Source organism: Papilio polytes, unplaced genomic scaffold (genome assembly GCF_000836215.1).
Source record: "Papilio polytes unplaced genomic scaffold, Ppol_1.0 DF824157.1, whole genome shotgun sequence".
Taxonomy (NCBI): domain Eukaryota; kingdom Metazoa; phylum Arthropoda; class Insecta; order Lepidoptera; family Papilionidae; genus Papilio; species Papilio polytes.
The window spans coordinates 340,803-341,657 of NW_013525047.1; the positions used below are offsets into that span (position 1 = coordinate 340,803).

Consider the following 855-nt stretch of genomic DNA (forward strand, 5'->3'; position numbering starts at 1 on the left):
CAGGATGCAGCATGTTAAGTTCTGCGGCTTGACCTCTTCTTCTTTATCCTTGTCTTTCTCCTTCTCCGTGCCCTCGGATGAGCCGTTCGTCTCCGTGTCTTTTGATTTCACGCTTTCTGAAAAATTAGACCTGATTAGTAAGCTCATAGTAGTTGAATATTTTTAACATGATTATGGTAGCTTTATACCTGAAGGTGCTTTGACCAAGTTTTCTGGCATATTGATGACGCAATGGCTGAACAGATCGAATAGTTGGGATAGAGGTATTTTTACTTCCAGAAGTGATATTGTCTGAAATGAAAAGAACAATCAGTAACATATTTTAATGCAGTTTTAATGGAACTCCAAGCAAATTTTAAGGCAGCTCTTCAGCTCAGAACAAAAGACTTATGAATAACAACAAACTGCTTTCAACTTGTGGTCACGATGTGAAAGACTGAGGTACCTGGAACCAGTCGAGGACCGGCAGCACGGTCTCGGGGCGCGGCTGCGAGCCCACGCGCTGCGCCGCAAAGCTGTACAGGTTGCGCTCCTCCAGGCACCCCATGCCACCTTCTGCCTCCAGGATCTTACCCACGGGAACCTTTAGTTCCATCAGCTCCTAACAAATAATCAACTTTTACTGCTGCTTCCATGTAACTACATGTCTTAGTTTTAGAAGTTAAAATTTAATGTCTTACTTTTTCTGGTACGTCTGTACAGATAGCTTCCATCCAAGCTGGCATTATTGAATCCCAGATGGACTGAGTGATGATTCCATATGGAATCAAGCAATATAATCTGTAAAAGAAAGGTTATGAAGAAAATAGTGTTTTAGTTTCCATTTCCTTGTATTTTTTGTTCTAGGATACGGTT

At 41.8% G+C, this 855-nt stretch overlaps 1 protein-coding gene across 1 annotated transcript in view; it reads right to left on the reverse strand.

Annotated features, from left to right (window-relative positions):
• LOC106111667 (protein unc-79 homolog) overlaps window positions 1-855 on the reverse strand; it is a 15,417-nt gene that overhangs the window by 8,128 nt on the left and 6,434 nt on the right. Inside the window, exons 14-17 of the mRNA XM_013293811.1 lie at window positions 681-780; window positions 446-601; window positions 189-291; window positions 9-116 (exon numbers count right to left, since the gene is read on the reverse strand). Coding sequence (XP_013149265.1) covers window positions 9-116; window positions 189-291; window positions 446-601; window positions 681-780 — 467 coding nt within the window. The remainder of the gene's footprint in view (window positions 1-8; window positions 117-188; window positions 292-445; window positions 602-680; window positions 781-855) is intronic.